This window comes from Typopeltis vanoorti, chromosome 1 (genome assembly GCF_054136105.1).
Source record: "Typopeltis vanoorti isolate ZY-2024b chromosome 1, IOZ_Tvanoo_1.0, whole genome shotgun sequence".
In the NCBI taxonomy this organism is placed as follows: Eukaryota; Metazoa; Arthropoda; class Arachnida; order Uropygi; family Thelyphonidae; genus Typopeltis; species Typopeltis vanoorti.
In genome coordinates this window covers 36,607,501-36,628,460 of record NC_143549.1, presented here as the reverse complement: position 1 = coordinate 36,628,460, position 20,960 = coordinate 36,607,501, and the positions used below count along the sequence as shown (strand labels likewise).

Genomic DNA, 20,960 nt, shown 5'->3' with positions numbered 1-20,960 from the left:
GTGTGTTTAGATTCAAGCCTATGGTTGTAAAGAGATATCAAACTTACCAAATCACCTCTTCCTCCACTGCCTAATATGCCGTGTAAGATAAAATAAATTCTTTAAAGTCTTTTATTCTAGGGAGTAGAGTTCATTTAGCCCTGTCTTTTTGTAAATCAAAAGGCAGTCGGTCTTCATCCTGCATTACTCATTGATAGTAAGCTCGAAGCTATCAGTGGGCCAAGGCTTTTGGGATTTCCCCTGAAAGCCTTAGATCGATTGTGAAAGAGAGAGAGAGAGATGGGCGTCACCTGAGGCTCATAAGGCTCATAAATCCCTACGGGTATTTATTACGTCAGTAATAGCGTGGGTTCTACATCAAATTTTTATCTACAGGGGAAATAACATTCTAGTTTCCAGGAGTAAAAAGCAAGTGCCAAAGATCAAGTATCTTGAAAATCAGTTGAAAAATGAGTAGAAGAAGAAGAAAAGTTCTCTAGTCAGTAACGAGAAGCGAACCTATAATGGTCTTTCTTCACGCTTTCTAGCGCTATGGAACGGTTAGACGGGCACATAATAAAAGCCTGAGTGAAAGGACAGAAGAACTTTCCCTTCTTACCTGTTATTACTTCGCAGCACGATTTGTCTCGTTGAACAAATTGCTGTACGTTTCACAAAAAAGAGAAAAGGCAAATGCTGTTAAGGCCGAATGTTTGACACATTTCAGAAAAGTTTATCATGCTCAGCAAACCTAGAAAATAAAAGTAGTTATAAGAAACAGGAATAATCCTTGGAAGAAAAAAAAAGCCCAGTATCTTGCCGATATGGACATTTCAGTTGCATGCAGAGTTTTGAGTTCAACTTGACAACAATGTTTTTAGATAACTGAAATAACGGATAAGTGGGAAATATTGTAGCTGTCATATAACTCAGAAACCTGTAAACTGCTAACACATCTCTAATCAATATTTACCGGTACTTGGTAAAATTGTAATTTTGTAAAATATCTTTAACTAGACCTTGTCTAACTAGAACTAGACCACATGCTTACATAAGATAAACTAGGTTAAAAAAACAACAGAAAAAACTGTTAATCAAAAGTTTATGTGTCAGTAGGAAGGACTACCCACAGTATTATAGAAGTTTGACTCACTGAATGCTTTTCATATTTTCTGATCCAAATCACCATACCGAATATCTCACTTCTAAAACATTTGAAATGATCAATCCTCGCCAAGAATTGACCGCTAACATTATTAGTTTGGATATTTTCCCCTCCGATTTAAAACCATGCACTTACTCTTTTTACTATTGCTACAATTGCTATATAATTCATTGTTCTGTTTGCCCAATTTATTCAACAACTCTTTTCTGAATGTGTCCAAACACCACATCATTAATAAGTACAGCTATGGTTTAAACAGTAGAGCACACTTCGTCATCACCATTTTTCATTATTTCATTGAAATGCAGATGATGATTTTTATTTTTTTTATTTTATTTTTTTTTTTTGACCACCTGCACTAATTGGGCAACAAACCGTACGATTTATTTACCACCCACAAAACACTCTAAGGCGAGTTTCCTTTCCGGACACATGCTTGATATATTTGCACAATAAATAAATTATGGTAATTTTATTTTGAAGCTAAAGTGGTTGCATTTGTAGTTTATACGTGGAGATATTTAGGACAAATGAGTGGTTTTAGTCACTGGTCCGAGACTGGAAATGAAAATCGAGTATATTTCTGTATATTTCTCCAAAGTATAAAACGTGCCAAGCGAAACGATATCATAAGCAAATTACATTTAAATTGCATTCAGAAATACTTCTTTGATTATGAATAGTTCTTATTATGCAAACTTAGGATTTAGTAAGTATTCTTCTGACCCGCTTATGATGAATCTTTCAGAGATATTCACAGTTTTGTAACAAATGGTTACGCAGTCAGTATTTGCGCAGTTTAGTAATTACAAAAGGGTTGACGAAGGCCATAATCATTTTTGGAGAGAATTATGAAATTCATATGGGTCAAATAAATTTAGTAATGAGTTCATTGAAACAAATGCTCCTACACAAATAAAACAAACTACTATACTTAATTGTTTGAAGCATGTCTGTGAATTTGATTGGCATTTTCAATTTTTTTTTTTTTTTTTTTACTTAAACGATGCCGGAGAATTCTATATAATATCAAAATTCATTTATTGAGATAGCATCACAATCTCGATAAAAACAAGGGACTAAGGATTGTTTTCTGTTTTTATTAATTTTATATATATGGTAGCTTCACACCGCGACACGACATTCATCTCTTACCTAAACAGCAGACACGCTAACCACTCATACACGCAGGTTGGGTAATTTCTTATCAGTTTAAGAAATTCTTCTTGTTCTAGACGAAATCATTTAGTAATATAAAGCAATTAATTTTCACAATAATCGATTCTTAATAATTATAATGAACCAGTCGAAAATTATTTGCGGACTTCAATCTTGGGGGAGGGACTAAATTCCCTCCCCCAACCCACAAACACATCCTTAAATTTAAATGAAGACAGCATAGCTTTCATTACACCAGAGTCGTTGATTTTTGTTCGTGATTTCTGTTAATGCCCAGAAGATATCAACTAACCAATTAATTTTTGAATATTAATAAAATATTATAAATAAAACAGATGAAAGGTCTCGAAGTTCGAATACATTTTTTTCAAGTCTAGATGGTATCCATTAGAGTCATCCTGAGCTTTGAATAACATTCAAATTAACTGTCTTAACAGTTGAAGAAATTATTTGAATTTCTTCATCTGTTGATTGATCGAAATTTTCAACTAATTGTTAATTAATTGAAATCGTTCATCTGTTGATTGATTGAAATTTTCAATTACTTTTTAATTAATTGAAATCTTTTTTCTCTCCTTGAAGGGGAAAAAATTTTTGATAAACAATGCAGCCAAAGCATTAAATGGCTTCTGAAAATTAAGTGATTTTTAACTATTAACTCTACATTACTTTACTAATAGTAGTCCACAAACATTTTAGTAAACGAAGGTCATGTCTTTCAATTTAATAACACTTTATAGCAAGGTAAATTGAATCTTTAGGATATATGACATGGTCACCCCAACAACATGTCTCTTTCGTTTTATTTATACTAATGCCTATTATTTACTTTTAAAAAGTAAAGAAAAAACCCCGCTACATTTCGAAATCTGAAAGAGCTTCATTCCAATTTGAGTATTTCTCATCTCTCTCTCTCTATCTCTCTCTATTTTTTTTATTTTTTTTTTTTTGGTTTTATTTTCGTTGCACGTTTTCTCGTTCATTAAATGTTGGTCAGATGTGAACAGTGAAGCAGGGCGGATGTTCATATTAAATGAAACTGAAACAGGTTTGCGAATGAGGATGAAAAAATGAGGTTAAATATTCTTAGATGACGAGTATAAGCCTTGTGACAGTCCTTTCGCGATCCTCACTGAAGCACCTCTTTAAGGTAAGCACTTGCAACTCTCTATCTGCCTTTCACTATGTGTGTGTGTGTGTGTGTGTGTGTGTGTGTGTGTGTGTGTGTGTGTGTGTGTGTGTGTGTGTGTGTGTGTGTGTGTTCGGCAATCAAAATATTATTATTAATATGTGACGCCTCCAGGGTGTCCAAAGACTCATCGAGGGAGAGTGTGCAACAGCATCGAACGATTCATCCCTTCTAACTACTAACTGCGTTCAAACCTGCTTAACTTTTTTGTGAGCCATTAGTAGCAGAGGCTCTACCAATCGACCAACCTTGCTGTAGAGTTATTTCAGTCTACGAGGTCAAAGAAATTAGGATTCTCCTTACTGCCTAATGAAATGAAAGCGAACTCGTTTTTATGCTTTGGGGTGTTTTAAACGACAGAGTGAAATCATACACCCCTTAATTACATTCCGCAGCAAAATGGAGTAATATTGCATGCGTTTGTTTTCTTCACCACACGATGCTTGAGGTTATTTTATCATGGTTAAAAATAGTTCTGTCGGTTAGTAAAGTGAGAAATTAATCCATTTTTATATACGTCTCCTGTTTAATGAATCACCATGCCTCACTTCAATGTTCAAAGTTAGACCGGAGATGTATCTTATATCTTTTGACTAACGAATTGAGAGTTATTTGATCGAATTCTTGGAAAGTGAAAAGTGTGAGTGCTGTGAATTTTTAAGAAGCTAACCGCTTATTTTATTTTATTTATTATTTTTTTTTTAAATTTCATTTCTGTATACATTTTTCCTCTTTTCTTTCATTCCATCTACTTCAGTTCTTTGAATATTTTCTCTTACTAGGTAGTCGAAGGACCGCAATTTTCAGCTGTTCAAAAAGCACATAATCTATTTGTCTCCAAAACCACACACACACACACACACACACACACACACACACACACACACACACACACACACACACACACACAGTACTGATACGCTATAAATTTTGTGACTTCTATTCTATCAGTGGTCCTAACAGGCATCTAAGCGCCCACGACCTTTCCAAGTATTCTTGGGGATAAGGTGGTTAGCTCTATTATTATCTAACTAATATATAGTTAGATAAGGTGGTTAGCTCTATTATTATCTAACTAATATATATAGTTAGATAAGGTGGTTAGCCCTATTATTCCTCCCTATGTCTGTAGATGCGTGTATTCACGAACCAGTTTGCCTGTTCTGGGGAACGAAAACCAGTAGTTTCTGGGTGAAAAAATCCCCTTTGTGACTTCTAGAGTATATAAATTATATAATTCTTGGATAGGGAATGCCTCAGTGTAGTGTTTTATGCGGTAATTTTATATCCTTCCATTTTTCACATTCGTTATTGAAAGAAGGGGAAAAAAAGAGAAAACAGTTACACTGGGACATTGCCTGACCATTTACGTTTGCTTACGGTATACGCTATTAATTTTTAATGCGAGTTAATTTGTTCTTGTCATCAAGTATGACAAGAAGAAGAACCGTTGTGCATCTCCTAAATTTACTTTTCTCACTAGGAATCAATATTTAAAAAAAAAAAAAAAAACTGCATTAAATTTGTAGATTTTTAATGCAATGTTTATGCATGCATTTGTAATTATACATTATTTTAATTCTATATTTCTACTAATTCCTCTGTTATGAATGGGATGTTTATAATGTCAATAATGTTGATTACAATGGGAAAAACAAAGCATCTTTCGGAGTTCGAGGAAGGACTTATTGTGGGTATCCATTTGGGTCGAGTTAGGATTTTGAAAACAGCCGAACTGACTGGTTTCTCAAAAGGTCAGCTATCCCGGATGGTTAATCAGTGCAAACATAACTCACGTGGCTTGTGTAAATGGCGTAACTGTGGTCCTAACGTAGGAATGAGATAGTTGTCGTGTGAGAAGGCTTGTACTTCGTGCAGAGAATTGTAGAGAATCGGTATTGGCAGTCGAACATGTTCAATTGGCAGGGAATATGTTACCTGATATTGCCAGAAGGTCGGATGCCCTACAAGTAATATCCGAACATCGTTGCCGATCAAGTCCATTCTGCAATGTTGACTTTTTATCCAGAAGTGTCAGTTGTTTCATGAATGACAATGCTACTATCCATTGCGCAAGAATTATTCAGCAGTGTTTCAGCGACTTCCACCATCTTCCCTTCCACTGCAAAGCTAAAATCTGATCCCCCATTGAGAACGTGTTGGACATATTCCCATTCACGTGTCGTCTCCTATTTAGGAGGTTGACTACCATGATGTGACTCATGGTTAACTACGGGCGTAACGACATGTGTTGAGAACCCTATCTCTTCCACATATTGTCGTAAGTATACATGACTGTAACCCGCGTATGTTCACGGGGCCGGTTTGCCTGTTCTGAGGGACGAAAACCCGAGTTTCTGGGTAAGAAACCCCATTATCTTCGTATGAGGCCTGCTAACTTACCTATAGTTGAAAAAAAGACCAGATAACGGTTCCTCACGTCATAGACAGGAATCGAACCTACGTATTTCCGATCAAAGGGCTTCGTCTATACCGACTGAGCTACGGAGGCTTTATGGGACATATTAGAAAAGCAGATCTGGTAGCAAAGTCCTCTTCCGTGAAATCTGAGCCAGTTAAAGGACGGTCTGGCGAACACCTGGTATGATGTAGACGTAGATGCAATCCAACACCTTGTGGAATCTGTGCCAAATCACATATGTGATGTAATTCGGGATAAAGGATGTTCAACACGGTATTAAATAAAAGTTTCTAATTCAGTTGCCGGCATGTGTATAATTTTCAGTTCACACTGTAAAAACCAAGCGAACAAAATGGAGATGCCAGTAACTCATGCAGACTATTCATGAGTTTTTAAAACAGAGAGTAGTAGCATTTTTCAATTTAAACATTCATGGAAATAAGAATCCGAAGAGATTCAGTCTTATTTGTATGGTATATAGTATAATGTTCGGACTCTTAAATCCATAAATCGATATTCTTATTTCGTTTGTTTTTATGATTACATCTTGGTTATAACAAAAGAGACATGAAAAAAGTCTAGAAAACCAAAAAACGATTTATTTATATTTATTTATTGTTATTATTTCGATACTGTCTTATTTACATGGAAATGTATCAGATATTACTGCAGTCAATCGCCACTCCCCTTGTCCTCGTTTTCATGTTCCCGTGCCCCATTTATACTTCCTTGTAGACTGTATGTCTTTCAATGATGATTTATTGCTCTTCAAGATGTGAAAGTGGTTACAATGTGCTTCTTCTTTGAAATTGCATTAAATAAACAGAATCTTAGACGACACAACTAACGTTATTCTTTTCTCTCGTTTAATCCTCTGAGCTTGTAAGAAAACTGTACGTTAGAATCACCGAAGAATTATGCAATCTTTAAGAATTCGAAATGGCGCTCAAAGTTTTGAAGTGTTTCAAAAATATTTAGTCCACTTCTGGTGTGACAATTTTCAGTGTATTTCTTAATATTATTAAATGGGTCAACACTTAAAGTGAATCAGCACTCCCTTATTCATCAGATATCGAACAGCAAATTCGGCACGATGTCAATTCGATACCTCATTGTGAATCATCCAAGATAAAAGTTTTCCAAGATTTTTTTTTTCATACGATTATTGAAATATTCTACACAAGAACTGTATAGATATTTTATTTTAGAACAGAATTTCAAATCTCTGCTTGCGCTTTTCAGCTAGTTCCTCAACTTTCAAGGACACAAACCTTTGAATCATACTTTCCTTAAGGATGTTTCTGATGGAGTTCAAGTTATTTAGAACTTTATTTAGAAATTAGGCAGTAAGAATTATTCTAAATAACAACCTGTTGTTATTTAGAATAACAACAGGTTGCTTTTCCTTTCAATATTAACATGAAGTTGGAATAAACTCGTGAATGAACGCATTTGACAGATCGTACTGAACTCATGTTCGGAAAATTTGTTAATCACAGTGCATGCTTTTCCTGAGATAGGAAGGGGAAAAAAAACGACTTTAAAGCTGTAAACATGTGTATCAGTTTCTCGATTGCCTGGAAATAGTTATTCCTCCCAGACATTGAGAGATTGATACAGGAAGCAATATTTATGGAATCTGTGCCAAATGCTTATGTCCTTTTCTGTATCAAGGAAGTTTTGAGTGTGCCCCCTCAAATATGAGAACAATATTTTAAGGTTGGTTAGATTTAGGATTCATCAAAGGTTAGGAGTTGACCAGGAGAACAGCAAAAAAAAAAAAAAAAAGAAAATATAATGCACGGATAACATAGAATTCCCAAAAATGTCAGACAAAGAAGGGAAAACTAAACATATAAATTTTATTTAAATTAGTCAAGTTGTTTAATTATCCGTGGATATGATTTGAGACTTAGAACTAGGACGCGTTTATTAATTTATTTATTTCTCCTTTTTTTTTTCGTACAATATTAAACTCAAAATCAGGTTGTGTTTATTTTATATATGCCTTTTTACTTATATTTTTGTACTCTTATTATTATTATTATTATTATTATTATTATTATTCGTGACACCTCCAAGGAGTCCGAAGTCTCATCGCGGGAGGACACCTACAACTGTCTCAACCACTACACCGAACTAGATTAAATTATTAAATGATTCATTATTATTATGACTGACAAAGCGTTGCTCCAAAAATATTAAGCAAAAAATAACGTAATTATAATGTTTATATATTACCTCATAAAGCTTGTCTAGCCATATGTAATTTATGCACGTTCTTGCTGTTAAACTGAAATTGACATCCAGTGGCTTCTAAGAACACTGTTCCATTTTCCTTTCAGTAGATTCGGTAATTTACTAAGCTGGTTTCTGTTCGTATCACGTGTTGATCAGACATCACGTTGCGGCAGTTGTCTTCCGTGTATCAAAAAAGAAGCTTCCTATGATAACAACAGCAATTGTTATCATAGGAAGTCTTATTTTATTCTTAGTCTTTCTTAATTCACTGGCATCACGATTTTCAGACAGGTAAAACAAGTTGTGAACATTGAATGACATATTGTTTTGTGTTGTGCGTAGTACAGAGGCATGCACGCATATATTAACGATTTGAATATCATTACACAAACCTTAAGTAATTAATCAATTTCAAATCCCGTCAACTCTAGCATAGCGCCCTCTGCTCAAAAATATCTGAATATAAAGTAAAAATATTATTTTATTGATAAAATATATTAAAATGTATTAATAAATACAAGTGTTATTTATTACTTGATGAAATATAATGAATTTTCGTTTCCTTTATCTCTGACAACGGATTTTTTGAAACTAACGTAAATTTAAGAACATGAATAAGCACACTAGGTTAAACGAATAATTTAGAAACCGAGATACACCCCCCCCTTGGAAGGGGGGTCTCAAAGTGTTTTCTGAAGGGGTCGTCGCAATTATTTTTAGATGTAATTATTTTTATAGGAAACTTCACCACGAAGGTTTTCAACATTTATTTCAATATGGCTACATTGCAATATTCTACTAGTGGTTGTAACACTGATTTTTGATAATGAAGGGGAAGTGACTTAAAGTCCGCCGCAGCGGTTTCTTAAAATATATTAAAGGCCTGTGTTCGTACATATTAAACATTTTATAATATTTTAACTATTTGCTATGGTGGGCCTCTAATATTTTTTCAAATTTCCACCGTGGCGGATCCTAAAAATAAAATATACAAATACAGTGTTATCATTAGAATAAAATCCTGTTACAAAAAGTAAACCGGAAACAAAAAAGTTCACTATGATGCAAAATTCGATATTAGAATTAATTTTTAATCGGTGTCTCGATGTTTGAATAACAGACTGTCAAATATGGACCGTTGAATAAAGGTGAGTTGCTCTCTTAACAGTTGCTGCAAAACTGGAATCGGAAAGTAAATCTTGGAAACACTACCATATTTGAAAAACTCTGCACTGTGGGGGTAGAGGAAGAGATTACTTGTCACCTTGAATCCCTTGATAAGGAATTTCAGCGGTACTTACCTGAGCTCGCAGAAGCTGCAGTGGCAAAACCCATTCTCTGCTTCCCTGAATACAGACAGAATTCCCGATGAAGTATAGGATGAATTCTTGGATCTGTGGAACGAATCCTTGGCACTTAATTTGTTTTATGAAAAATTGCTGGCTCATTTCTAGTGTGCTATGTATCAATCATATCCAAATGTAACGAAGCTTACCTCTCGAGTTTTACTTTCATTTGCCTCTACATATCTCTGCGAGATGGATTTTCAACGCTTCTTCATATCAAAACAAAGGCAAGAAACAGACTGAATGTTAAGGATGACATGAAGTTGGTTTTAACATTCAACTATGAATTTTGAACCTGGTTGTCCAGATGCAAGTACAACCATCGCATTAAATGTTAGGTTAATTAAATATTATGTTAGAATTATGTTCTATAAAATCTATTTTTAATGTGTTTTCTTTACCCTATTAAAATACCTTTTCATGCGAACGTGGCGAGGGGTAGCAGGTTACTTGGCTATTATAAAAGGGGGTCGCTCTTCGAGAAAGATTGCGAGACATTGATTTAAAACATAACATTTAGGTTGAAGTCTTTTCTGGTAACGCAACGTTGCCCATGCTCCTATAGTTTGTATTAAAATCTTTTGCTGACAAGGCTGTGGCAGTTGTGCTACCAAGTGATTTTAATGCAGTTTAGTATTCTATACTTCACTATAAAATTTACTAGCATCTCAGTTCGTGTTTTAAACGGACTAGTTAAATCGCAAACTTAAAAACTATTCGAAATCACAAGATCTAAAACTGTGTGGTACCTACGACAAGAATGTCTCTACGATCCATTGCTTTGATAATGAATGACATCATAATAGCATTAATATTTCATATCGGTCAAGTGTCTATTTTACTATCCTCTTGTACGAAATAGAATTTTAGATCATTATATTTGCTATTTTTTTATTTATGCTTACATAAATTTTACAAAATCGTCGCTATTAATTCTGAAACAGCAATACGTTTAGAATTAATCCCCCCCCCCAATAAGGACTCATCCACAAAAGCACCAGATATTCTTATTTAAGTGTTGAGGACTTAGTGGCACACTAATATGGGGAAGAAATGTACAGAGGTTGGACCAAATAATGGAACCACTAAGATGTTTAGAAATAGAATTTGTTTGTGTTGGCTACATTGAAAAAAACTTGTGGTTGTAGCATTGATTGTTCTTGTTTTGTTTACACTCATGCAAGTGCATTAATGACTGTACTAAGTGATAATCGGTGTTAAAAAATCGTCGACTTTGAAAGAGAATTGGTGCGATTTTAGCTGGAGCATCAATGAAAAATTGCCACATGATTAGATGTATCGACATCGACAGTTTCTAAGCTTATGTCAGCATCCACAACAACTATCCGACATGCGCTTCATAAATCCAATATTCAAGATAGAGCTGCAATTGCTAAATCTCCGATCACTGAAAATCAAACCTGGATATTAGAAAGTGGAAATGTGTGATATGGCCATATGAGTCGACGGTCACGCTGTTTCCTACATCAAACCGAGTTTACGTTTGAAGAATATCCGAGGAAGTCTACAATCCGGAATGCGTGGTTCCAACAGTAAGCATGGGGAATTCTCTGATAGTCTAGGCAGCAATGTCGTGGTATTCTGTTAGTCCCATTATTACTCTTCATGGCAGAATTACTACAATTGATTATTTGAACATTTGGGCAATCAAGTGCATTCCATGATTCAAATGTTATTTCCTAACAACAGTGCATTCTTCCAAGACGACAATGCTCCATTCACAGGTTGGACTGACAGTAGTGGTCTGTAGAGTATGAAGGTGAACTTCAACATCATTCCTGGCCGGAACAATCATCAGATTTGAACATTATTGAATCACTCTTGTCAGTTTTGGAGACTAGAATAAGAAACATATTCTCACCTCCAAAACAACTTGTTCTTCTTCTTGAAGAACATCTTCAAGATGAATGAATAATTTCTCACCAAAAACTATTCAAGACTTGTTTGAGTCCATTCCAAGAAGAAATTAGGCTGTAAAGAAGGGAAAAGGTGGTCCAATTCCATATTAATATAAAAAAAATGTATGCTTAATAAGTGCTTCCATTATTTTGTCCAACCCCCGTATCACCAATAATATCGCATCGTAAAACAAGAAGTTTATTCGAAAATTATGAATTTTTTTAGGTTAGAAATAAAGCAACTAAGCATATTTTGAAATAATCCTTTGTTTAGAAAGGATTAATTTTCACCAACAACAGAGATTAACAAGCTATCTTTCTACAGAATAAATTCTAAGACTAAGGGAAATCGAATACGCTTGCATGCAACTAAATATTTCCCTTTTTCTCAAATTCAAATTAAAATTTCGAGCATAACTCAAGTCAGTTGACTGTTAACAAATTGCTGTTGCCATGAATTATCGGTTTTCTCACACTAAAAACTTGGTAAGTGTAGATCTCCTTGTAAAATGTTGATGTGAAATGTTAATTGTCTGTCTGCACTGAGTGCAATACTTAAATGTAAAGGTGCTCTGTTTGCAGATAAATTCAGCTGAATGTAATTTTGTGTTTCTGTTCATATTTATTCTTTATGCTTAAGTTGCCAAGTTTCAATAGAAACAAAATAGAACTTCAAAATTTTGATTTTGATTAAATCAAATGTAAGCAGATCAATCAGCTCAGAGTATAAAGATCGAATATATGGAGTGGAATGTATATGGTGTCAAGCGTTTCACAAAATTAATCATAAGATTTCATGGCAGCTGACTAGTTAAATGGTTCTAAATCATTTGTATTCTATTTTACTTAATCACACTTCATTAAAAATAAATAAACATTTTATTTAAATACCACGCAAAAATTTTAGAACGAAGACTGGATTAACAAAGGAGAAGAAGAAACAATCGTATAGACTATGAGATCATTAAAACTAGTAAGAAAATACATCAACTGTTTACACCTGTCATAACAAGTTTAATCTAAATTCACTAATGATTAGGAAGGAAGTATGCATAATCCTATGGAAATGGCATTTGCATTCATGGCGTTAGTTCGCTCAAAGAAAGGCATTCTTAGTTCGAGTCTGGTTCGACGCTGATGAGAACTTTTCTAACCCTTTCTTCGACCGACTCCAGAATTAGGCGACTATGGGTTCGGGTTTTATCGCGTAAACTCAAGAAAATCTACCACAGAACCCACACAATTTCACACAATAATATATTATGTTATAAAAAGTTTTAAAAAAATTAACAAAATATAAACATAAATGGACGGAACACGTTGAAAGAATGAAAACAAAAAGATTATCAAAACAAGTCTTAAATTACAAACCATTAGGGAAAAGAAAAACAGGACGTCCTCTTAAGAGATTCAATGATGACTTCTAAGGCTGGAACAGGACACTCTAGCCTAAATCCTTGACAAGCATCATGATGATGATGATGAGTATATTATGTTGCGGACTACGAGATGCGACACTTTTCTGCAACGGATACCGTTTAAATTAGTAATAGTCTTGTACAGGATATCTCTGATTAGCTGGGGTGGAGATTGACTTCTTCTCAGTCTCCAAAAATTAGATTAGGCTAAAACAGCCTTACCTCCATAACTATGGGGAATGAAATGCATCAACGGATTTATTTCGTTTATTATTTATAGTATAAAAAAAGAAAACAAAAGAGTTTATATAAAATAGTTTGACCATAATGAAGCTTATTTACAAATCATTTACTTGAAAGATGTTCACAAACTTTATAAACAACGAATTAAATTACTGAAATGCAAATAAAGATGACAGAGAAAAAAACAAACAAACAAGGCAGCCACTTTTTTCCAGTGGTGTAGCTAGAGCTTTTGCCTCCCGGGCGGTCCTTGAGCCAAAAATACTACAAAAAAGTAAAAACGACGTATAGGGAAATAAATTAAAACACTTTGTTTATTTTTGAAGTAAAACTTTAATTTCAACATTCTAAAATGTTATTTTTCTTGCTTTTCTGTTAACTAAATCTTATGTCATTGACAAAATCGATTACATAGTAATGTAGGCAATTCTTAATCAATTTTATTTAGAAAAACTCTTCTCACAACTAGCAACACTTACAGCAATTGTGACGAAAATTTGCAGAAGTATTAAAATATTTGGAACTCAGTTCTCGAGACTGTATGTTAGAATTAACTGCAAAAGTTCTAAAAGGTTCAAAGTGCCGCCCGGAGCGGACCCCCCCCCCCCAAAGCTATGCCACTGACTTTTATGATAATATAGATCTGGAAAAAAAATACATTTTGGATTATTTTCATTTTGTTTCAAAGAACAAATAATCTCTACTTAGCCTACTTTATCATAATCATCATAACGCTAATTACGGATATAGACCATATTGGTCTGTTTCGGTCTCATTATCCATCCAATTATCCTTTTTTGAGGTCTACCCTGCCTTCTCTTTCCAATTGGCTTATATTTATTTTAGTATTTGTTTATCGAGTGTCGGCCATTCGGTTTACATTCTATCCAATTTGGGTTGTAATTAATTAGTTTTTATTCTGCTGATTTTATTTTTAATTCTTTCAAAATCTCTTCGTCCCCTTTTTTGGTCTAATAATGTGTATTTTGCAGTTCTTTTCATGAATCTCGTTTCAATTGTTTTTATCTTGTTTATCTTGTTTGTTTATTGCCCAAATTTTAGTGTCATATAATAATGTGGACACTGCTAAAGTGTTGTATATTTTAAGCGCGTTTCTTTTTTGTACAATATTTGGATTGAGTATTGTATTTGTAAGGCCTATATTCTATAAAAAATTTTGGAGTTTTTAATTTTGTATTTTTCTCCTTCATACTTCGTATGATATTTCACATCTAAAATAATTGAAAATAATTATCTGTTCTATTATTTTATTATTAATAACTATTTTACTTCTAACTGGAGTTTGTTAAAAAATGCCATTGTTTTAGTTTTATCTGTGGATATTTTCATTCAAAACTATTCGAATGTTTAAATCATATTGCTCTTTGTAAATTGTCTTCTTTATCGGATATTATTATCTGATCATCCGAAAATAATAGCGTATTTATTTTGTTATTCCGGGAAATTTCTATACCTGGATTGCATATGGTGTTCCTCTGTATTCATATTTCATTAATATAAATATTGAAAAATGTTGGAGACAGAGGGCATCCTGTCTTACGCCTTGGTATTTTTCGAACATTTTTTAATTTATTTTTATTTCATTATCTTCGTATACATTCAATATTGCATCTAGTAAATAGTAAAATATTAAGTTTATTTATTTTTTGTAATATATATATATATATATATATATATATATATATATATATACAGGGTGTTCGGGATAAATTTGACATATTTATGATTAATTATATTTTTCCGTAAGTTACATGTATTAACACACACTTCTCTTCATTTAAAAGTTTGGACCCTTCTTCATTCATATACAAGATGTCAGAAAGGATGGATAGCTGGAACCCACCTGAATCATGGAAGAGAATAACTTGTATCATGATGATTCGTGCCCGCCATCAAAATAAGGATATTACGACTGCTGCCCAATGCTCCCTGAATACAGTAAAAACAATCAGGCATGAACTAGAGACTTGCAATGGTGACTACGAGGATGTAGCAAGAAGAAAGATCCCTAGCAGACGATCTGATTGCGTTCGTACAGCAGAATTCCTCGCAAATCTGCAGGAACAGGTGTTGAAGAACCCTGGCATTGGAATTCGGGCTTTGTTCGTGGAGTTGCTAACTGTAGTCAAGCCCTGGATAACAAGGGTAGCCAATGGTAGGCCGTATGTATGGCAGCAGGATTCGGCCCCTTGCCACACCTCTGGGAAAAGTCAAAAATGGTTGTCTGAAAATTTCTACGACTTCACCAGTCCAAATGTTTGGCCTCCAAACTCCCCAGACCTTAACCCCATGGATTATTTTGTATGGGGCGCAGTTGAAAAAGACACCAATCGCACTTCCAGTAATACAAAAGCCCAGTTAATGGATAAAATTAAAACAGTTTTTGCGGCCCTTCCCAGGGAGACTGTAGCATCAACTTGTTCGAGGTTCCGAAGCAGAATTGAAGCTGTGATCGATGCTAATGGTGGTTATTTTGAGTAAATCTTGTTGATAGTATTGTAATTAACTCTGCCTGTAATGTTTTTTTGTCAATTCATTAAATTTAATAGATACAAAGAAGATTTTCTTTTTCCTTACGAAACTGTCAAATTTATCCCGAACACCCTGTATATTCTAATAATATTTTTTCACTATATATTTTAAATAAATTTTAATTGTATATTTTTATTTTTATTTTAAATAAAATTTAAATATATATATATATATATATTATCTGCAAGACAAGTAATAAAAATGTTGTACAGCTATAAAGATACACTAATGCAACTTATCGACTGTAATATTATTCAAATTGTAATACAGAGAGCATAAGTAAAGGTAAATCATAAGTATAAGCACTAAAAATCAATCAATGATTTTTTTTTTCCGATTGTTACCATACGCAAAATTTGGATTCGGATTCGTCGAGTTCGAATAAAAATTAAAACACTCGGAAGTTTGATTCTACAGTAAGTACTTGGGTCCAAAAATACCCTGGTAGTAACTATATACGTGGTAAGCACCTATAAATTTAATTGTCCAGCATGTAATATAGTTACGAGAAAGAATCTTCAGTATTCCCTTTCTTTACAAGTAACCATTTTCTTTCGTCTAGGATGATTTCTTTCATCTTGCTAGTTGTAGTGGGATTTGTCTCTGGACAAGATGTTTTCAATCCAGTCCCTATAGGCCAACGGCCTCCAACGCAAACGGTGACACTACCGACTATTGATGAAAATGCATATAATCAAGCATTCGATCTTGCCAATGCTGCAGTTCAGTCAAGAAGAACCCAAGGATTCAGCACTGTCGCAGGTAAATCTCAATTACACATATATCACCTACAAATATTTAAAACTAAACTCACAGAAAAAAAAATTATATGTTTAATATTTTTGCCAAGTTTCAAGTAGCTGTATTACTTTTCATTTGATTATAATAGAAAGCAACATTTTTGGAGGCTTACGAAGTTATGGATGTGATGTGTTTACGCCTGAAAAGACTAGAGATGTAAGTCAGCACAAGAAGAGATTATCTCTTACCTTCCTGTTACCTATTATCAAAGGTAAGAGGAAGTAAAGTGCGATTTTTCTTGCGAGGAACAAAATAAGACTGCATTTAAATAGCTCTGAAGTTCAAGGTTGTATTCACCTTACTAAAGGATTATACGAAGATCAGAATTTATTGGTTATAAAATGGAAGATATCAACGCTTCGAATGACTATGCACTACAGGTTTTGTTAAATAAAAAAGAGAAATTAAATTTACTGGCATAAGTAAAAGTAATATCTGAGGCCAGCGATTGACGATCATTTATGTACAGGCGGAAGGTACATCGATATATCCTTTCCTAGGAATATCTGAGAAGCGGAAACCATCTTACTAGCAGTAAACAACCAGAGAGGAAACCTGTGACCAAAAAAAGGTCGAGGTTAGACCAAAGGATGGTAAGTTGGTAAGCAGGCTTCTATGCTATTTTCGAAAGAGTCTGATGATGACTAGAAGATCGGTGGATCAAGAGTGACAGAATCTACGTAATCTATGTTGCTGATCACTAATTAGCTGATGAGCTTCCTGCTGGTGAAGTAGTTGACTGTTGGCTGGAAACTGAAGAGCGCCTGAAGTATCTTAATGACTAGACTACTTGTATATAGAGGTTGACCTCACATTTGTTGACAGAATATCCCATAATGCAAATCACGATTCTTTTCAGATGTATATTGCTATACGGTATAGGATCCTTTCTTGAAGTGTCATCAGTGGAAACCAGATCTGGAAGATACTGAAGTTAAAATGTAGGATACATATGCAATGCATAACACAGCAATATAAACTATAATGCATAGCATATACCAAAAGACCATAATGCATTTCAATATTCATATCCAAAAGGAAGGGTAGGGTACTAAAGCAGCTGATGTTAAATCAGTCAAGATGTGTCTGTATATAAGCAGTCTAGTAGTGAAGGAATTTCATGCCCAAATTTTGTTTGCTTACACTTGAGGATTAAAACAAAAATATAGTAAACTGTCAATTATAATCTACTTGAAAACCAAGCGAAAAACATTTATGCGAATGTTATTTTATTCTAATCGATTTAAAATATTGCCATATGTCTATCTCCTACTGCAAAGTATCTGCATCGTTGCAAGAAACTGTATGTATGCAGTTTCGTGCATACATACAGTATGTGAAGGAATTGTATGTGAGTTCAAGTCTCTTATTATTTGCTTCAATATTATAAAACGAGTGCTGAGAATTAAAAGAAAGTCATAGACGGCGTGAGGTAAAGGTAGAATACGATAGCTGAAGGGTAGGAAACAAGAAGCCTCGGTCATTATCAGTTAAGCTGATTGTCACGAAGGCCTTGCTAAAACAGTCGTTAATCTACTTAAAAGAAGGACAGTTCCCTAAAAGGAGAAACGGGAGGGGGCGAAATAAAGCACAATTTCGCACACCAGAAGATATATATATATATATATATATATATATATATATATATATATATATATATATATATATATATATATATACCAGAAGGTCATACGATGCAATGTAAAAGGAAAAAAGTACAAAATAGGAGGTGAAAAAGTAAAGGGTTGCTCATCATAGGCCTAGAGTTAGTTAGTATACGAGTGCAAAAGAGACTGATAGTATTAGGAGAAAGAAAAGACAGATAGATAGCATAATAGAGATAGAGAAAATACCTCAGCTTTTTTATATCATCATAGCCAAAGGCCATCAGTTTTCCTTTTTCACCAATCTCATGTAGATGAACAACCAAAAGACCAATTGAAACTAAAAGCGCAAAGATGACTGATACCAAGGTGGTTAGCTCCATCTTAGTTAACTGCTTTCACTTGACCTCCTCTGCCTGGGAGTGCTTTCCAGTCATCCCTGTAATTGACTATAAGACCACATTGAATTATGAGAATGGAGCTATTTATAAAACCTCTCATAGTAAGAATAAACAGAATTTTATCTCCCCTGATGAATATCGCATAATGTGGGTAGTCTATACCGTCTAGTCATAAAGTTCATATCTCCTAGAATGTTTTTTTCAAAATATAAAAATCGTCTGTCTGAATTTCCACAATACAATTTTCCACAATACAAATTTCCACAATACAATATTATAAAGCATTTGAATGCCATATTGCTGGTTTTCAAATCCGTGTTTCTTTCTAACCTTCCATAAATGGTATTTTAATTCATTAATTATAAAGATCAAAATTCTCTTCCCATTGCTGACAGGTGATAGGTATGGCAAAAAAAAAAAATCCTGTTTTGTTGTAAGCAAAGGAATGGCCAACACATTGCATAAACTGGTCGTAAAACAGGAAACTCGCCTAGATAATGATTCTACATATCTTGAAACTTCTTTGGGAGATGGACCCAGTCCTTGACTCTTCATTCCTTCATCTGTTTTTAGCTTGTGTATGAGGGGATTATTGTGGATAATTTACCCGCCCATTGTGAGCATTGTAAGCTGTATTAGCTTTCTCTTGCGATTGTGGATTTAGTTTTTTTATATTTGAAACGATCTGAGGGTTTGTAGTCCGCTGCCTGTCGAATTAGTTGATTTGGGTGATTACCTGTGATTGTGAAGAATTCCTCTGCAATGCCTGTCATGTAGGTCTTGATATATGGAAGGTTGGCTTCATGGCCTAACTCGAGGTTTCTGATGAACAAAGGGGCATTAAATGCCATTCTAAGGCATTTGTTCTGGATCTTTGTAATCTGTGGATGTTCTATTTAGACGTGTGTCCCCAAGTTGGTGAGGCGTAAGTTATCTGAGGTCTCATCACTGATTTGTAGAGGAGAATTTTGTCGTTTATGTTTAGGAAGCTGTTCCTATTCAAAACGAATTGGAACAGCTTCAATAGCTGTTCAATAGTCTGACTTGCTTTGGTGGAGACACTATTTATGCGTGTCTTGAAATTTAGGCGTTTATCCAGATGACCTCCTGATGTGCCAAGGGATGACTTTTCAAATATTATTCAGTATTTAAGTTTAATATTATCCAATATTAAACTTATTCAGTAACCATACAAATGCATGGTTACTGAATAAGTAAAGCCATCTCTAAAAATTAGGACGATCCCTAGATCACTCGATAGTGGCCGAAAGACCGTCCAACTCAGCATTGACTCCACTCAGTGACGGGCTCCCCCACCACCGAGCAGAACCACTCATATTCCAGGGAAAAGCATCCACCGACACAGCCCCTCACCGGGCCATGCCGGAGAACATTCTCCCTGGAGACTCAAAATGCTCTCCCAGAGCAACCCCCCCACCAGAAATCTAAGCCCCCCCTTACCAGGGGCAAAATTTCGGAAGAAACCTAGGAGAGCGAAACTCAAGGTCCCAGGATAAAGGCAATGCCGAGCCTCAGTTAAAACTTCATTGGCTACAACATTGCCATCTGATACCCTAGATTTTCCAAACATTTGTATAGTTGTGTTCGGTTCTGCTTTACATCCGATGAAAAGTATTCTACATATCCTTACTTCATTTTTGATGTTAGAATTATTAGTTGAAAAAAAAAGTGTGTGTTTTATCTGCATTATTATTGTGAAAATATTTTTTTACTAAAGATTACTTTTTCAAATATGACTTTTTATTAATTATATTTTTATTTTTATTACTTTTTAAATACTCAAAAATCTCGGTTAATATAAATATATTTATTAACCAGTATATGAATCCTGTAAAAGAACTGTCGATACTATTATTACAATAGAGTATCAGATTTTAATTTCCTTACCATGATTTAATCACTTTAAATAATTTATTTATATATTAAATCAAATAAATAAGTTAATTATCATTATTACATGGCAGGTTCTTGTAGCATCAGGACTCATCGCTGAAGGATACCTTATACGACACTTCAGTGCACAATTCACCGTCTTCACTATTTAACCCTCCATCTGTACTGTTCCACTCTGTCTACTCTTATGCAACATTTTTGTCTGCTAATTGTAGACTCTGGTGGTTCTCCACTGTCGGTGGAAGCACACTCCTGTTAATATCAGTTGGATAAGTCCTTATAGAGTTACTCAATGATGAAGGGAAGCAAATCGACACTAGAATGTGCAACCGAATGATGCATATCATAGCTTTCTTTCAACTGCGCTACTCAGTCTCTACTTAGGGTTATTTTTAATCTCGAAATCAGCTATTCTAAGTGTTTTTTTTAGAAATCGAAGTTATAGCAAATATTGGTCATGGATACTTATCATAAATATGTTTATACTTGTTATGAAGTATATGCTCCATTTTCCAAAGGAAAAAAACGATTTTGACAGTGGAGAATAAATTATACTTTATGAGACCAATTTTGAATATCTGTCTCT

At 34.3% G+C, this 20,960-nt stretch overlaps 1 protein-coding gene across 2 annotated transcripts in view; it reads left to right on the top strand.

Annotated features, from left to right (window-relative positions):
* LOC150109892 (immunomodulatory peroxidase-like) overlaps positions 1-20,960 on the top strand; it is an 88,383-nt gene that overhangs the window by 8,069 nt on the left and 59,354 nt on the right. For both annotated transcript variants that reach the window (XM_090397214.1, XM_090397204.1), the window contains exon 2: positions 16,217-16,416. In XM_090397214.1, coding sequence (XP_090253340.1) covers positions 16,218-16,416 — 199 coding nt within the window. In that variant the 5' untranslated portion in view covers position 16,217. The remainder of the gene's footprint in view (positions 1-16,216; positions 16,417-20,960) is intronic.